Below are 16,404 nucleotides of genomic sequence, written 5' to 3' on the forward strand. Positions count from 1 at the left end.
CTCTCGCCCCCCCCTTCCCCTCTCGCCCCCCCCTTCCCCTCTCGCCCCCCCCTTCCCCTCTCGCCCCCCCCTTCCCCTCTCGCCCCCCCCCTTCCCCTCTCGCCCCCCCCTTCCCCTCTCGCCCCCCCCTTCCCCTCTCGCCCCCCCTTCCCCTCTCGCCCCCCCCTTCCCCTCTCGCCCCCCCCTTCCCCTCTCCCTCGCCCTTCCCCTCTCGCCCCCTCTCGCCCCCCCCTTCCCCTCTCGCCCCCCCCTTCCCCTCTCGCCCCCCCTCCCCTCTCGCCCCCCCCTTCCCCTCTCGCCCCCCCCTTCCCCTCTCGCCCCCCCCTTCCCCTCTCGCCCCCCCTTCCCCTCTCGCACCCCCTCTTCCCCTCTCGCACCCCCCCTTCCCCTCTCGCACCCCCCCTTCCCCTCTCGCGCCCCCTTCCCCTCTCGCCCCCCCCTTCCCCTCTCGCCCCCCCTTCCCCTCTCGCCCCCCCTTCCCCTCTCGCCCCCCCTTCCCCTCTCGCCCCCCCTTCCCCTCTCGCCCCCCCCTTCCCCTCTCGCCCCCCCCTTCCCCTCTCGCCCCCCCCTTCCCCTCTCGCCCCCCCTTCCCCTCTCGCCCCCCCCTTCCCCTCTCGCCCCCCCTTCCCCTCTCGCCCCCCCCTTCCCCTCTCGCCCCCCCCTTCCCCTCTCGCCCCCCCCTTCCCCTCTCGCCCCCCCTTCCCCTCTCGCCCCCCCTTCCCCTCTCGCCCCCCCTTCCCCTCTCGCCCCCCCTTCCCCTCTCGCCCCCCCTTCCCCTCTCGCCCCCCCTTCCCCTCTCGCCCCCCCTTCCCCTCTCGCCCCCCCTTCCCCTCTCGCCCCCCCCTTCCCCTCTCGCCCCCCCTTCCCCTCTCGCCCCCCCTTCCCCTCTCGCCCCCCCTTCCCCTCTCGCCCCCCCTTCCCCTCTCGCCCCCCCTTCCCCTCTCGCCCCCCCTTCCCCTCTCGCCCCCCCTTCCCCTCTCGCCCCCCCTTCCCCTCTCGCCCCCCCTTCCCCTCTCGCCCCCCCTTCCCCTCTCGCCCCCCCCTTCCCCTCTCGCCCCCCCCTTCCCCTCTCGCCCCCCCTTCCCCTCTCGCCCCCCCTTCCCCTCTCGCCCCCCCTTCCCCTCTCGCCCCCCCTTCCCCTCTCGCCCCCCCTTCCCCTCTCGCCCCCCCTTCCCCTCTCGCCCCCCCTTCCCCTCTCGCCCCCCCTTCCCCTCTCGCCCCCCCTTCCCCTCTCGCCCCCCCTTCCCCTCTCGCCCCCCCTTCCCCTCTCGCCCCCCCTTCCCCTCTCGCCCCCCCTTCCCCTCTCGCCCCCCCTTCCCCTCTCGCCCCCCCTTCCCCTCTCGCCCCCCCTTCCCCTCTCGCCCCCCCTTTCCCTCTCGCCCCCCCTTCCCCTCTCGCCCCCCCTTCCCCTCTCGCCCCCCCTTCCCCTCTCGCCCCCCCCTTGCCCTCTCGCCCCCCCTCTCTCACTCTTGTTGAGATGAGTTGTATTCTTACTGACATTTTGTTGTTTCTAGATTTACGTAACCACAAAGAGGCTGCCGTACTTTCCCGTGGTGAACTTCCTGTTTTTGATTTCTCAGCTGCCCAAAGTGCAATACGTTAAGAACCAAGGTAACGCAGTCTGTAAATTGCAGCCTTTATAAAACGCACTATACGGGTTTGGTGCCTGCGTCTTGAACTCTCTACGTAAATGGTTTTGATTCCTGACTTTAACTGTCTGTCGCTTGTCCCTTTGCTCATTTACTGCCGTTAATTATCTTCTGCCGTCTCCTGCAAATGTGGGGTGTGATTGAGCTGGTGCTGCTGTATGATCCCCGGGGAAGGCTGTCGAATGGCAGGTTTAGTTTCCCCCCAGACGACGGGCAGTGCTCCACCTTGTGGCGTGGCTGAGAATTCTCAGTCTTCCTCTCTGGGGTTGGCACTTCAAGCTATGACCGACCTCATCGAATGTGAATGTCACAGCACAGAAACAGGCAGTGTGGCCTGTTGGAAGTCTGTGCCAGTATTTAATATCACAAAAGAAGCCCTGTCTAATCTCACTCTTTGCTGCCCGTGCTGCTCCAATTTCCCCATTCTGCGGAGTTTTGGGATGTGGGCTTCGCTGGCTCGGCCAACATTCATTGCTCATCCCTAATTGTCCTTGAGAAGGTGAGGGCGTGCTGCCTTCTTGAACCCCTGCAGCCCATGTGGTGTAGGTACACCCACAGCGCTCTTAGGAAATTCCAATTACTTGTTGTGAAGCCGCCCAGCGTGAATCCAGAGAATATGGTAAATACATTTTTTAAAAACATCCAACATGCATGGTCCCGGGTTCCAGCATCTGCTGATAGTACCGAGAGTTTGCAGGTCTCGTGTCTGGGAAGAAAATTCGAGAAGAGCACGTTTTTCGAGTCTCAAATAATTATCATGTGAAGCATTAGGACCGCCTGACCATTGCATTGCGTTGTGGTCTGTCTGCAGGAATGGTGTGTAAAAAATCCACGGATCCCACCGATTGGCCGCCTCTGGTGGTGGGACTGGTCACTCTGCTCAAGCAGTTCCACTCGCGTTACACCGAGCAATTCCTGGCCTTAATCGGCCAGTTTGTTCGCTCCACCGTGGAGCAGTGCACCACCAGGTAAGGATCACCTTTGGGACGGGAGGGACACTTTACTCACTCAACCGTTTCATAAAACCGTCAAATGGTTAAAACAAAAACAAAGATTCCCTTCAGGACACTACAGAGAGGCCAAAACAAAATTGATTTGCAAAATTCACCCTCTGGCTGACAGTTCTGTATTTTATTGCAATGGTACTTTACATGTGGGATAGATAATGATGGGCAGCACGGTGGCACAGTGGTTAGCACAGTTGCTTCACAGCTCCAGGGTCCCAGGTTCGATTCCCGGCTTGGGTCACTCTGTGCGGAGTCTGCGTGTCCTCCCCGTGTCTGCGTGGGTTTTCTCCGGGTGCTCCGGTTTCCTCCCACAGTCCAAAGATGGCAGGTTCGCTGGATTGGACATGCTAAATTGCCCTTGGCGTCCAAAAAGGTTAGGTGGGGTTATTGGGTTAGGGGGATAGAGTGGAAGTGAGGGCTTAAGTGGGTCAGTGCAGACTTGGGCCGAATGGCCTCCTTCTGCACTGTATGTTCTATTAATGCGATGGTACATTTTAAAGCATTCTTCTTTTCCTTTCTGCTTATTTAGTCAGAAAATCCCAGAAATGCCTGCAGATGCTGTGGCTGCCTTGATGTTCTTGGAGAATTACATTTATTACGCAAAATTATCCAGAAAGGTGGGGATATGCTCATTAACATGAATATTCCAGTTCTAATCATGTCATTGCTTCCCAGGACGGTCCTTTAGCTGTAGAATTCTAGAATTATTGATCAAGACTACTAAATCTCTCCTCAATCAGACAGATATTAACCCTGCTCGCGAGGTAACTCCTGATTCACATCCCTCCTGATTTTGCACAGTTGGGTAAAATTCAGGTCCACCTCACTGAGTCACATCTGCAAGATCGATTCGCTCAAAGTTCTTTGTCCTAATTTGGTCTCCCCTTTCCAGATACAAACCCTGCAGAAACGCAGGGTGGGATTTTCCGACCCCTCCCGCCGGCAAGACCTCCCGGTCCCGCGGAGATTTGAACGCCGTGACGGGGCTGGGAAATCCCAGCTGTAGAAAATTCGAACCACTTCACTCAAAGCCCCACACCATCCTGACTTGGGTGGCATGGTACACAGTGGTTAGCACTGCTGCCTCACAGCGCCAGGGACCCGGGTTCGAATCCAACCACAGTGTGACTGTCTGTGTGGACTTTGCGCGTTCTCCCCGTGTCTGCGTGGGTTTCCTCCTGGTGCTCCGGTTTCCTCCCACGGTCCAGAGACGTGCAGGTTAAGTGGATTGGCCATGATAAATTGTCCCTTAGTGTACATGGGGTTATGGGGGTAGGGTGGGGGAGTGGGCTGAGGCAGGGGTCTTTTTCAGAAGGTTGGAGCAGACGCGATGGGTTGGATGGCCTCCTTCTGCAGTGTAGGGATTCCATGATTCCACATCACCATTCCTTCACTGTGGCTTGGTCAAAGTTCTGGAACTGTGGACATACCTACCCCGTCTGGACTGCAGTGACCCAAGAGGTCACCACCACCTTGTCAAGGCCATTTCGGGATTGGCAATAATTGCTAGAGACACTCGGATTCCATTAAAAAATTTAAAAAGAATAATGAAACTGGCTCCAATAGATTGATTTTCTTTTCTGGTCGGGCTTTCACTGAGTGACAAAGAATGAGTTACAATCTTCAGCACTAATTTGACGATCTGTGAGAGGACAACCAATGAGGCGGGAAAATACGAGAGCTCGCTGAGCATAATGGGAAGGGAGAATATTGCGGATGCTGGAAATCTAAAATAAAACAGAAAATGCCGGGGGAAATAAACTCAGCAGGTCAGGCAGCATCTGTGCAGAGAAAGAACAAGATTAGAGTTTCAGGCCGATGACCTTTCATCAGAACTGGGAAAAGTTAGAGATGGAATGGATTTTGAGCAAGAGCTGGATGGGACACGGACAAAAGGAAAATTCTGTGGGAGAGTGGAAGGGTGGAGAAATTTTAATGACAGAACGTGCCTACAGCAGGTGTGACACTGAAAGAAAAGGGGGAAAGTTTACGATCTGAAATTGTCGGACTCAGTGTTGCATTGCGTGCAGAAGGCTGTAAAGTGTCTAATTGAAAGGTGAGGTCCTGTTCCTGAAGGTTACATTGTGATCACTGGAGCAGTGCAGCAGGCCGAGGACAGAGATATCAGCGTGAAAACAAGGTGGAGAATTAAAATGACAGGACACATAGAAGCTCGGGGTCTTGGTTTTTGCGGACAGAATAGAGGTGTTCCACAAAGCGGTCACCCAATTTACGTTTGTCCTACCTCACTGTGAGTAACAAATACAGTGGACTAGATTGAAAGAAGTACTAGTAAATCGCTGCTCCACCTGGAAGGAGCGTTTGGGGCCATGGAAGGTGAGGAGAGAGGAAGTGCAAGGGCAGGTGTTGCACCTCCTGCGATGGCATGGAAAAGTGCCACGGGAAGGATTTGGGGTGTTGGGGGTGAATGAAGAGTGGACCAGGGATTACAGAGGGATCGATCCCTGCAGAATGCTGAAAGGAGAGGTGAAGGCAAAATGTGTTTCGGTGATGGCATCACGCCAAGGTAGTAGAATATGATCCATCGGGTATGGAGGCTGGTGGGTGGAAGGTGCGGACAATGGGAACCCTATTGTGGTTCTGGGGATGGGGTGAGGGAGGAGAGCAGAAGTGCGGGAAATGTGGCAGACTTGGCCAAAATCCCTGTCAACCATGTTGACAGGTGGGCATCCTCGTTTGCGGAAAGATGCAGACATCTCCGAAGTGTTGTTGTGGCAGGTTGCTGACCAGGTTGTCCTTGCTTCAATATTCTGGCAGGCTAAACTGGTGCTGATGCATAGCAGTTCATCATCAGAATTAACTGACATTGTTCTTCTCCCCCTGCAAGGTTGTGGAAGCGCACGTCCCTAGTTTCATCTTTGATGAGTTCAGGACGATTCTATGATTTTGGAGATGAAGGTACTCGTCTGCGATGAGGTGGAGTGTGTACTGATGCCCGTGAAATGCAGGGATTTTCGGTCGACGTGAATAAGTCTGTCTCCGGCAGACTTAAAACACGGAAAGGGTGAAATTCCTCACGTTGAGAATTTTACCGACACAGAAAATTCTGCGAAAACGAAGAGGAATTCGCATTTTCTACTTGCAATGACTTGGTAACATTATCTGCCGAAACCTCTTTTTCTAATAAACGATCCCTACCGCTCCCAAGTTACGTACTAAATTCTGATTCAAATAAATTGTAAAAAAAAAAGTGTTCACTTGAAATGTTAACAAAGGAATCATGGCTGTAACGTATTGCATTTGAGTGAGCCATAAATTATGCGAAATTAATGTTTTTGCTGAAAACATTACAATTTGTATTCTCTTGAAAACTGGAACGCCAAGTAAAATTGAATGAATTGCCCTGTTTAGGAAGGGCAAGAGTTGACCTTCAAACACAAAACATTTTTACACTGGAAATGTAGGTGATTTTTGACTGTACAGCTGACCATTAAAAGTTCTTTCTGATTATGATGTGTTGTGCGGCACTTGGTTTGCCAAGTTGTAATTGTAGTGCAAATTGAATACGGCCCCACAGACATCGTTCAGTTAACGGCGACATGAAGGGAAGCTTTTTGACACAGCAAGAGGTTAGGATCTGGAATGCGCTGCCTGAGAGAGTGGCGGAGAACGGCTTGTTCATGGTGTTTGTTATCATAGAATTTACAGTGCAGAAGGAGACCATTCGGCCCATCGAATCTGCACCGGCTCTTGGAAAGAGCACCCTACCCAAGGTCAACACCTCCACCCTATCCCCATAACCCAGTAACCCCACCCAACACTAAGGACAATTTTGGACACTAAGGGCAATTTATCATGGCCAATCCACCTAACCTGCACATCTTTGGACTGTGGGAGGAAACCGGAGCACCCGGAGGAAACCCACGCACACACGGGGAGGATGTGCAGACTCCGCACAGACGGTGACCCAAGCCAGAATCGAACCTGGGACCCTGGAGCTGTGAAGCAATTGTGCTATCCACAATGCTACCTTGCTGCCCCCAAATTTCTTGCTGCAAAGAGAAAAGGTATGGAGGTGCCCACACTCTGGATTCTTGTGACTCAAGATGAAAGGTTTATTAAGAGGTTTGCTTTTACAATCAATGTTGGAGAACTGCCTAAAGCTCGCGTAGACACTGCTGACATCACTGCACATCATGTGATGCTTTACTAGCAGGGATGCATTCTCTGATACATAGCACCCCATCCTCTTTATTTCATTAGTGCAACAACAACAATTAACATTTAGACAACAGATCCACTTGTGCATTATTTCTATTAATATATACATTTCAATAAGACAGTGGTTGACATTGTTCCTATTTGGTTGAGTTGGCGTTCTCTTCAATTTGAGCATCTAATCATGCCCACCAAAAATAACTGCTTCATCCTCCCCACACCAGGATGTCCCCCATGTAGTTGGTCAAGGACTCTACTACGTAAGCACGGAGGAATAGTCACCACAGATTCCTCATAATAGAACTCCATTCTGGACTGTTAACTCAAGTCTGTGTGATGTTGGGGCTTGAGGTGAAATGAAAATGAAATGAAAATCGCTTATTGTCACAAGTAGGCTTCAAATGAAATTACTGTGAAAAGCCCCTAGTCGCCACATTCCGGCGCCTGTTCGGTGAGGCCGGTACGGGAATTGAACCGTGCTGCTGGCCTGTCTTGGTCTGCTTTAAAAGCCAGCTCTGGATTTTTCCTATAACGGTCTGACGGTGTACTTTTCTGGTCAAAGTCCATCAGCTTCCCTGTCACTGGATCGGTTCTTGTTTAATCTTTGAACTTGAGGAAAAAGTCACAGGTACACTATCCACGAGAGAGAAACACAGGATGTTGACTAAATGTTCTTCTGGTTCATGCTTGACTTGTAACGGCAATCATGACAAAGCATCCGCAATTGCATACTGCTCTGATTTGCAATATTAGGTACTGTAAGTGTGTGCCAACAATCTCAAAGACCGTCTTGACAATCTACGAGCTGCCAGAGAAGGTATACCGTTAGAGATTTGCGTCAAAAGTCAGTCGTCAAAAGTCGATGATTGGTCAAAATAGTACAATGACGCCCATAAAGGTAATGGTTGACTGGTCTTACACCGAAAATGATGCTCAAATCTTTGTCTAGCTGAGTGTAATTTGTTTCTGGGGTGGTAAAAGTGCGTGAAGCAAATGCTTTTGGTCGTTCCTTACCTGAAGTCATAATGTGCAAGGGCACTGCACCAACCCCATAGGGTGAGGCATCGCAAGCAAGTTGCAACTTCACCTTGCTGCTGCAATGAACCAAGAGCTCTGCCTTCTAAAGCGTTCACTTCATTGTATCCATTTTTACATTCTTCTGACCAAGCCCATGCCTGTTTGACACATGGCAATGTGTGTAAAGGTTCAATCATGTCGCTAAATCCGAAACAATTTACCATCCTAATGGATCAATCCTAAAAACGACCATAATTGTGTCACATTTTGAGGACGTGGTGCTTCTAAGATTGCTGACAATGTCTTCGGCTGCTTTTAAGTCATCTCTGTTGATGATAGGACCTCAGTAATTTATGCATGACTTGGAAAAAAAATCACACTTCCTTTTTTAACTCCTAGATTGTGACTCTAACCACTTCAGGGTAGCTTGCAAATTTTTCACAGAAGAACAAAACATTAGAAAGTCCATAAGTCCACAAAGTTCACAAATTAAGTCTCTTGAGGTGGGCGACGGATTCTGGTTGACCGCCTCAAGGGTGGGTCGGGAGCCGCCGGCTGAGGAGCGGGCTGGACTGCGTCAGAGTGAGGAGGATGCAGAGTGACCGGGATCTCTGTATAGTCCAGGTCAGGGTCAACAGAAGGGCATAGCAATGGCGGAGGATCACGTTTCGAGCGCAGAACGAGTTGAAGGGCGCGTCGATTGCGGCACAGAATGGAGCCATCTGGTAGACGAACCAGGAATGAGCGTGGGGCCACCTACCAAAGGACCACAGCGGTTGCAGACCAGCCACCATCCGGAAGATGGATGCGGACGTTGTCATCTGGACCCAGAGCAGGGAGATCAGCTACACGGGAGTCATGAGCCGCCTTGTGCTGTGCACGAGACAGCTGCATCCGTTGAAGGACCGGAACCTGGTCGAGGTCTGGGACATGAATGGACGACACCGTCGTCCTCAGGGTGCGACCCATTAACAGCTGGGCTGGCGACAGGCCAGTGGACAGTGGGGCGGAGCGATAAGCCAGCAAGGCGAGGTAGAAATCGGACCCAGCATCGACAGCCTTGCAGAGGAGCCGTTTGACTATGTGGACGCCCTTCTCCGCTTTGCCGTTGGATTGGGGGTACAGGGGACTGGATGTCACATGCACAAAGTTGTACCTCCTGGCAAAGTTGGACCTTTCCTGGCTTGCGAAGCAGGGGCCATTGTCCGACATCACAGTGAGTGGGCTGCTGTGTCGAGCAAAGGTGTCCTTGCAGGCACGGATGACTGCAGACGATGTGATGTCTGTAAACGTGCCACCTCCGGGTAGTTTGAAAAGTAGTCTACAATCAGGACATAGTCCCTGTCCAGCGCGTGGAACAGGTCGATGCCCACCTTGGTCCAAGGGGACGTGACCAACTCATGGGGCTGCAGGGTCTCACGTGGTTGGGCCGGCTGGAAGGGCTGACAAGTGGGTCAGTTGAGCGCTGTGTTGGCTATGTCGTCATTAATGCCGGGCCAGTACACTGCCTCTCGGGCCCGAATGCGGCACTTTTCCACAGCAAGGTGGCCCTCGTGTAGCTGTTCCAAGGCGAGCTGGCGCATGCTATGCGGGATAACAATGCGGTCCAATTTCAGGAGAACACCATCTCCTACCGCCAGATCGTCTCTGACGTTATAGAACTGCGGGCATTGGCCCTTGAGCCACCCGTCTGTTAGGTGGCGCATGACACATTGTAGCAAAGGGTCAGCCGCCGTCTTGTGGCGAATTTGGATGAGGCGTTCATCCGTGGCAGGTAGATTGGAGGCCACGAAGGCCACATGGGCGTCAACCTGGCAGACGAATCCCGCTGGGACACACGGAGTGTTGACAGCCCTGGAGAGAGCGTCGGCAATGATGAGGTCTTTGCCTGGGGTGTATACCAGCTGGAAGTCGTATCGCCGGAGCTTGAGAAGAATACGCTGGAGGCGAGGCGTCATGGCGTTCAAGTCTTTCTGTATTATATTGACCAGCGGGCGATGGTCGGTCTTGACGGTGAATTGAGGAAGGCCGTACACATAATTGTGAAACTTGACGACACTGGTCAGAAGGCCCAGGCACTCCTTTTCTATCTGCGCGTAGCACTGCTCTGTGGGGGTCATCGCACGTGACGCATATGCAACGGGGGCCCATGATGAGGCCACATCGCGTTGCACGAGCACTGCCCCAATGCCGGATTGGCTGGCATCGGTCGAAATTTTGATCTCTTTTGCTGGATCAAAGAAAGCTAAGACCGGGGCCATGGTGAGTTTGGTTTTGAGTTCTCTCCATTCGCGCTCGTGGGCAGGAAGCCATTGGAAGTCTGTCGTCTTCCTGACCAGGTTCCCGAGAGCCATGGTATGAGAGGCGAGGTTAGGGATGAACATCCCTAAAAAGTTGACCATGCCCAGAAATCGGAGGACCGCCTTCTTGTCCTCTGGCGTTTTCATGGCTGTGATAGCAGCCACCTTGTCCGCATCTGGCCACACACCCAACTGGGAACTTGAGTTCCGTCTGACCAAAGGAGCATTTGGCTCTGTTGAGGCGTAGGCCCTGCTCACGTATGCGTTTGAACACGTGCTGGAGGCGACTGACATGCTCCAGGTGGACCAAACGATTATGTCGTCGACATAGACGCGAACACCTTCAATGCCTTTCATCATTTGTTCCATGATCCTGTGGAACACTTCTGAAGCAGATATGATCCCAAACGGCATCCTGTTGTAACAATATCTGGCAAACGGGGTGTTAAATGTGCAGAGTTTCCGGCTGGATTTGTCGAGCTGGATTTGCCAGAATCCTTTTGAGGCGTCAAATTTGGTGAAGAGCTTGGTGCGAGCCATCTCGCATGTGATCTCTTCGCGCTTGGGAATTGGATAATGCTCCCTCATGATATTGCGATTCAGATCCTTGGGATCAATGCAAATTCTCAGCCCGCCGGAAGGCTTTTTTTTACACACACCATGGAACTGACCCAGTCGGTTGGTTCCGTAACTCTGGAGATCACTCCTTGGTCCTGTAGGTCCTGCAGCTGCTGCTTGAGGTGGTCCTTAAGGGGTGCTGGGACCCTGCGAGGTGCATGCACCACAGGCGTGGCGTTCTGTTTGAGTAGGATCTTGTAGGTATATGGGAGCGTGCCCATGCCTTCGAAGACGTCGCGGTGCTGGTCGATGATGGCGTCGAGTTGCACCCTGAAGTCAGCATCCTGGAAGGCAGACGTGTCATTAGGAGAGAGAGAGTGCCCTCTCTGAATGAGGTTCAACAGCTTGCATGCCTGCGCGCCAAGCAGGGAGGCTTTTGAGGAGCCCACAATCTCGAAAGGAAGGATGGCTTTGCGTGACCTGTGCGTCACTTCAAGTTGGCACGAGCCGCTAGCAGGAATGACGTTGCCATTATAATCCAATAGCTGGCAGGCTGATGGAAGGATGGCTGGTTTGACACAAAGGCTTTGGAAGTCAGACCACGCCATGAGATTGGCAGAGGCACCAGTTGTTGCTAACGTTTGGTTGGCTCTCAATTCGTAATTTGCTCTGTTTGTTTAACCTTTGTTCTAGAGTGGCCAGGTATCTTTATGATACCGCCACGAGGTTCAAGTTCAAGTACTGATCAATAACTCAACACACCAATTAGTAAGATTCAAATCAAGATACATTTATTATATACAGTAAGTCACTACTTATGCATATAACTCTACTTTCTAGTCTAATTCTATCACTAAAAGGCCTATACTTAGCTTCGGAATTGGCCCACCAGGTCAGGGGAAAAAATGGCCTTTCGTTCAGGTCCTGAGTCTGCAGGATTCAAAAGCTGGTATGGACTTGTAGCTAGGAGCGCCTATCTCGTAGCGAGCGTTGACTGGAGACTTACTTGGTTGGTGCGGCAGCTGAGCAGTTCACTCTCGGGTTGATTTGCGTTGTTGAGTGACCCTGCCAAGAAGACCGATTTGAACTTGGGGGCTTTACTTTATAGTCCCCAAGGGCTTCCCCCCTCCTTTGGGGCGGACCCCGTACCTGGTTCCAAATGATTGGACTGCGTTCCGATCACTTGGATCGATTTCTCCAATACTGGAGTTGTTCCCTGATCGCTGGGCGGTCCCTAAATGTCCGTTGGCCTTCCTTTGTCTTGGTTCCTGCTGGCGCCGAGGAGTCTGGCTTGGCCTTATTCACTTGAAGTGTATCAATTGTGCCTGGGAATCGCTCATTACTATGCAGATGGCTGCTGGTTTCAGTGCTGTCTGGTTTTTGCATGTTCCAATACACAGGATTTAAGCACTTGCTCGTTTTTGCCTATGTTGGCTGAATTTCCCTTGAGTCTTTGCGGTTTTCCATTTTAAGTCGAGAAGTGGCCAACTCAGGTGGCTACACACCCTCCTTGTGATCCCTAATGCGAGGCGTGAAGGATCACATAACTACGTTGTCTTAATTCCCTGACCCAGCGAGCACTCTTCCATGGCCTCTACACTGACCATAACTATGCAGTAAAAATTTTAACTAACAATTTCTAAGTGGCGCTATGTCAGACAGGGACATGCATTACAACACAAAAACAAAAACGGTACCTCTAACTGTCCTCAATAAACTACACTCACTAAAACATTCAGTCATATTAACTTCCTAAACAATACAAAATAATAAAAGCAGCATTCACATTTTTCCTGGCTTGGCAGTCAAGCACAGGGGTGTACAATATTTCCATTTCTTTATTTACAAAAGATGCAACACAAATGGTCTTTATTGTAGATCAAGGGGTTCGGGGGCCTGGTGAAAACCGAAAATAGGGGATCTCATTCTGTATACCAGGCTGCTAGCGCGGTAGGCTCTCCTTCGCCATTTCCTCATGCGGATAGTCTGCACGGTGCTGCAGAGTATCGCCAACACTAATAGGGATTCGACTACATAGGAAAGGGAGTACCATGTTATGAGCTTATTACACCATGATGGTGTGGTGTTGCCTGTTACTGGGCTCTGGGTGCTATGGGGAAGTGAATCATTAACGGCGGACGGGGGGGGGGGTTGGAGTCAGGGGGTTCGCGTCCGCGCGCAACATAATGGTGGTGATCAACACGGAGGATGTCCTCATTGTTCTTCTTTCTCTTCTCTTCGTTTCTTTCCTTGGGGCTTCTGGAGTTCTGAGGGATCAAGCATAGTTTCTGTTACTATCTTGGTTAATATCTCATGCGTTAGTATGTCTGTCCTTCAGTGCCAATTCCCCTTTACAATTTGTCACCATGTGTGACTCCCTCATTTAAAAAAAAACGAATATTCAGGACAAGACATATTTAAAAATACTGAACCAGTGCGAGCCGTCTCGCAGGCTGTGCGATTTACCATCCCAATGTTTGAGGATGTAAATAGCACAGGGATGGCAACCTAAGGGTTGCCAGAAAACAACAAAACTTTTTGAACCAAAAGTGCCGAAATGAGGTGCGTATGGGCCGCGCTGGGTAAGATTTGGATGGAATCCCCAGGTAGGACGGCGACCAATGCCGTATGTGCTCGACCCGAGGGTAGTTGACTAGAGGGGGATCCTCAGGCAGGGTGGAGACCAATGCCGTTTCTCCACTGCCTGAGCAACCGGCAAGAACGGGCAAGAAATGTAGTCATCGTGGTAGGTTGCCGTATTGGTTCTACCTTCGAACGAGAAGAGCAGTTATGAACCCGGGCTCGCAAGCTCTCAGCGGTTTCTGCCGATGAGTGTGCTGGCAAGTTTTCACAGGTTTCGGCTGACAAATATGGCGTGTGGCCGTGGAACTTCCGAGTGCACAAACAACATTTAACAATAACACTAACAAACAACATTAAACATGCTGCAGGTTCCATCAGAAAGGACACCGTTTCTCACAACCGGTTCCTTTTTAAAACATCATCTGGACACCTCAGTTATCGGTTGCGAACAGGGTCGCAAAGGGGTTCTCGCTTTGGGAGTCAGATTCAAAGTCGTCATCTTCTCCCGGATGCCTTACTCTCGAATGTATAAGGGCTGATAGGGCTGCATGGTGCGATTTGGGGTCCATCTCGTCGTTCCGGACGAGTCTGTATGAATTGTCGCGGTGCCAAAAAGTTGTATCTAATTCTGTGGGGACGGAGTCGTCATCGTAGGGCAGTGGTTTTTGGTAGGGTTTGTTGAGGAATGTGATGAGGAAGGGATCACTCGAATCGTGGTCAGATTCGCTGGGTGTGGGTCCTGTTGCCTGGGGATAGTAGGGAGGCGTGCTGTGGCTATTGTCTGAGTCACAGTCGCTGTCGCTGCTGCTGCTGTCTGTGGGTGTTCTGGGGCGGAGTCTAGAGGTCGGGGGTGGAGTCGAGGGCGAGTCCGTGGCTGTGGTGGGCGTGTTGGGGGAGGGTCGGGATACGTTGGGTTTGGGCGGGGTGTGGTCTGCTGCGTCGAGCATGACGTGGTGTGCATGATTGGACTGTGGGCCATATGCCTTAAGCTGGTTAATATGGAACCACGCAGTCTTTCCGTTGGGGTAATTAATTTTATACACTGAGGGGCTTACTTTGTCCGCAATGGAGTACGAACCCGAATACTTCGGTGACAGGAATGTGCTGGGGTTGTAAATTGAGAGCATGACCTGCTGTCCTACCTCAAACTCAGTCGCATGCTCTGTCTTGTCAATACAGATCTTGCTCTGTTTCTTCCTTGTGCCTAATCTTACTGCGGCTGCTAGCTGAGTCGTTTTCACATTTTCAACTAACTGTTTGACTGCGTTCTCATGTGTGAGGGCCGTCACTTCGGGGCTGGTCAAGTCCAATCCTAATAAAAATTCTGTGCCTTTCATGGGGCATCCGGTCATGAGAGTGTGTGGGGTGTAACCTGTGGATGTTGAAATAGTATTTCTCAAAAACATCAGCGCAAAAGGGAGGACTGAATCCCAAGTGGTGTTGTTTTGTTGGACCATTTTTCTGAGGGTGGCTTTTAGGGTCCGATTCATGCGCTCCACGATACCACTCGACTGGGGTGGTATGCGGTGTGGAATTTTTGGGTAATGCCAAATATCGTGAGGACGTTCTGCATGACACGTACCGTAAAATGGGAACATTGGTCGGATTCAATGCTGCGGGGGAGTCTCCATCTCGTAAAGATGTGGTGGGTTAAGATCTTTGCGGTGGTCTTTGCTGTGTTTGTTCTGGATGGGAATGCCTCTACCCATTTCGTAAAAGTGTCTATGATGACTAATACGTACTTGTAACCATTCCTGAAAGGGGGCAATGGTCCTATAAAATCAATCTGGGGGTTAGTCCAGGGGCCATTAACGGGGCGGGTGTGACTAAGCTGAGCCTTCTTTGCGTATCTGTCCGGATTGTTCTCGGCACAGATAAGGCAATTCTCAACGTAGTGCGTTACATCTTCTTTTAAACTTGGCCACCAACAGAGCTGCCTGGGGTGGGCTGTAGTGGGATCAATTCCCTGATGCCCATGACTGTCATGGAATAAACAAATAAGTTGATTCCTGTCCTGTTCAGGAACCACATAAAGAGTGTCTTTTAACACCACACCATCATGTGTGGTAGTGCATTTTTAAATCTATCCTAAGGTGCCGTAAGTTTTCCTTTCAAAATCTCCCTGAGATTGCTAGCTTGCTTCTGAGCCTGCACTAAATCCTCGTTATTAGTCTGCGAGACCTGAACTGCATTCACTGGGGCGCTTTCGGGGGGGGGGGGGGGGTCCAAAAATGTCCATGCCTGGAACCAGTGCGTCGGCTTTTACATTTCCAGGGGGGGAGGAAAACTTTAACAATTCCAAATGTCCTGTCCTGTGCTTTCTCTAAAATGTGGCGGAGCAATGGGGCTGAAGGGAGGGGTTTTCCATCTGCGGCAACAAATCCTCTTGCTTTCCACAGGGGTGCAGGGGTAAGGTTATTGCAGACATAGAGGCTGTCCGAGTATATGTCTGCTGGGCTGGGGAAGGAATCTGGGTGATCTATAATATACGCAACGGCTGCTACTTCTGCTGCCTGCGCGCCTAAGTGGCCTGGTAGCTTTAAGGAGATCTCTTCTAGGGCGCGTCCCTGCACGTCCTCGACATATATGCCGCATCCTGTAATGCGCTTCCCTTCTAATACTGTGGAAGAACCATCCACATATATCCTTAAGGGTTCACACGTGTCTGTCGGCTGGGGGCTCTGGGGTGAACTACCTATCTTTCTGGGGGGTGTTTTCGCAATAAAGGGGCCTGTGTTGTGGTGCGGTGAGATGATTTCACATTCGTGGGGGATGCCTGGGTACTGAAGGTTATCGGCTAAGAAAGTGTGGGTCTTGGTCCACTTAACAGTGATGTCCCGTCCCTGCAAAAGAAGGGTCCATCTAGCTGCTCTAATTTGGCTAACTGTACCGTCCTTAAGTCGTCCGTCAAGTAAACGTTGGGTGGGGGTGTGTTCCGTGAGGATTGTGATGAGGTTTAGTCCGGTTATGTAAGAAAAATATTGAACTGCCCAGAAAACTGCGAGTAGGTGCCTTTCACAGGCCGAAAATCCCTGCTCCACAGGATCTAAAAGTCTGGATGCGTAAGCCACGGGTCTTAACTGTTCGTGCCGTTCCTGGAGGAGCACGGCC

General features: G+C 51.5%; 1 protein-coding gene across 1 annotated transcript in view; it reads left to right on the forward strand.

Annotated features, from left to right (window-relative positions):
* washc5 (WASH complex subunit 5) overlaps positions 1-6,127 on the forward strand; it is an 83,964-nt gene extending 77,837 nt beyond the window's left edge. The window contains 4 exon segments of the mRNA XM_072467033.1: positions 1,515-1,611; positions 2,461-2,617; positions 3,186-3,273; positions 5,505-6,127. Of these exon segments, the coding sequence (XP_072323134.1) occupies positions 1,515-1,611; positions 2,461-2,617; positions 3,186-3,273; positions 5,505-5,561 (399 nt within the window). The 3' untranslated portion in view covers positions 5,562-6,127.
* Positions 6,128-16,404: the final 10,277 nt, after the last annotated feature.

Source organism: Scyliorhinus torazame, chromosome 11, assembly GCF_047496885.1.
Source record: "Scyliorhinus torazame isolate Kashiwa2021f chromosome 11, sScyTor2.1, whole genome shotgun sequence".
NCBI classification, from domain to species: Eukaryota; Metazoa; Chordata; class Chondrichthyes; order Carcharhiniformes; family Scyliorhinidae; genus Scyliorhinus; species Scyliorhinus torazame.